We start from the raw sequence: 1,880 nt of genomic DNA on the forward strand, positions 1-1,880 counted from the left end.
TGACAACTGATGCTGGTGTGTTTACGTCCCCGTAACTTAGCGGTTCGGCAAAAAGAGACCGATAGAAGTACTAGGCTTACAAAAGAATAAGTCCTGGGGTTGATTTTCTCGACTAAAGGCGGTGCTCCAGCATGGCCGCAGTCAAATGACTGAAACAAGTAAAAGAGTAAAAGAGATAGGTTCTGACATCATTAAAAACATTGTTACATGAATACAAGTCTGTTTTTCATAATGTAACACTATGTTACTTAGTGAAGGCACATGGTTTAGTGGTTAGGGTGTTTGGTTTACAATCATAGATTCATGAGTTCAATTCCCGGTGATGTGTTGTGTCCTTGAGAATGACACTTTATTTCATGTTGCTCCAATCCACTCAGCTGGCAAAAATGAGTAGAACCTGTATTTAGTCAAGCAATAGATATTTTGAATCTGGTCAATACATTCCATATCCATATATAGTAAACACACACAACAATTTTGTTGTGACTCAATTAGGAAAGAATGGGCTTGTTTTTTCTTTTGTTTATTTTTAGTTACCTGTAGAACTGGTAATGGTACTACATAAAAAGCATTGGTGCTGGTGCCATGTAAGAAGCACCCAGTACACTCTTTAAAGGGACTGGCATTAGAAAGGGCATCCAGCTGTAGAAACCATGCCAAAACAGACTATGGAACCTGGTGCAACTCCCAGCCTTGCCAGCATGAGAAATGAATTTTAAATAATGTCACTGCTGCTGCTGATGGTGATGCCAATGATGATGATGAGGCATAATCATCGTCATAATATAATTATTTTTGTTTCTTCTTTCAGAGTAGAAAACATTGCAAAGAGAATACTAAAATCTCGGAAAGTTTAGCTCTGGCACTGTCCAAACGGATTGGTTCCGATGAAGAGGATGGAGGTTGGTAAAGGTTTCCTTTCATTTCACCTAAAGACACATAATCTCCCATTAACCCATTTGTGTGTGTTACTGACTATCGGGTTCCTATTGACCTGAAAATGTGAACCAAACCAAACCCCACTCCGCCTTCCCCTGAAATGTCTTATTTTTCGAATGTCAAACCGGACCCGATTCAAAGAGAGTTAGAACCCACTAGACTTCTATTCCAGGCAATATAGTCTTTAAATTGAAGGGTCATCAAAGTAGATGTAACATATCGAGTGTCAGAAATTATTATGTGCCACAAGGAAACATCACATTCAGAAACTCTCTCCTTCACACTTCAAGAGATAAAAAAAAATCAAATGAAGAGCCTAAGATTTATCCGAGGTCAAATTATTCATGTATGACAAGTATGGAAGTAAATAGTGAAGCCGTTTTCACGTGATAAGCGATTACACACACATCTCTGTTTTATATATAGTATAGATATATATATATACAAACATATATAAAGGTTAATGAAGCTTTTCCTTTACACATTGTAAAAAGCTCTGCCTCTCCAATTTTTTGTTATTTTACTTTAAATTTGAACTCTTTAGACATTTATATATTGTTTTGTTTCTTCTATCTAATATTCATCTTTTCTACTTTCCATAGACTATGTGGTTCCTGTAAATAAAGTAAGTACATTCACAAAAGTATATAGATGTTTATGTAAATCTTTGTATATGGATATGTGTATATATGCGTATATGTATGCATGTGAGCATGTGTGTGTGTGTGTGGCATGTAAAAAGCACCCATTACACTTTTGGAGTGGTTGGCATTAGGAAGGGCATCCAGGTGTAGAAACCCTGCCAAATCAGACTGGAACTTGGTTCAGCTCTCCGGCTTACCAGTTCTCGTCAAACTCTAACCCATGCCAGCATGGAAAATGGACGTTAAATAATGATGATGGTGATGATGATGATATATATATATATATATATATATATA

General features: G+C 36.6%; 1 protein-coding gene across 4 annotated transcripts in view; it reads left to right on the forward strand.

The window, feature by feature from the left end:
* Positions 1–1,880, forward strand: part of LOC106881179 (uncharacterized) — a 30,874-nt gene that overhangs the window by 19,656 nt on the left and 9,338 nt on the right. For all 4 annotated transcript variants that reach the window (XM_052975859.1, XM_052975861.1, XM_052975860.1 and 1 more), the window contains 2 exons: positions 812–902; positions 1,542–1,564. In XM_052975859.1, coding sequence (XP_052831819.1) covers positions 812–902; positions 1,542–1,564 — 114 coding nt within the window. The remainder of the gene's footprint in view (positions 1–811; positions 903–1,541; positions 1,565–1,880) is intronic.

The sequence above is a fragment of the Octopus bimaculoides genome, chromosome 22 (assembly GCF_001194135.2).
Source record: "Octopus bimaculoides isolate UCB-OBI-ISO-001 chromosome 22, ASM119413v2, whole genome shotgun sequence".
Taxonomy (NCBI): Eukaryota; Metazoa; Mollusca; class Cephalopoda; order Octopoda; family Octopodidae; genus Octopus; species Octopus bimaculoides.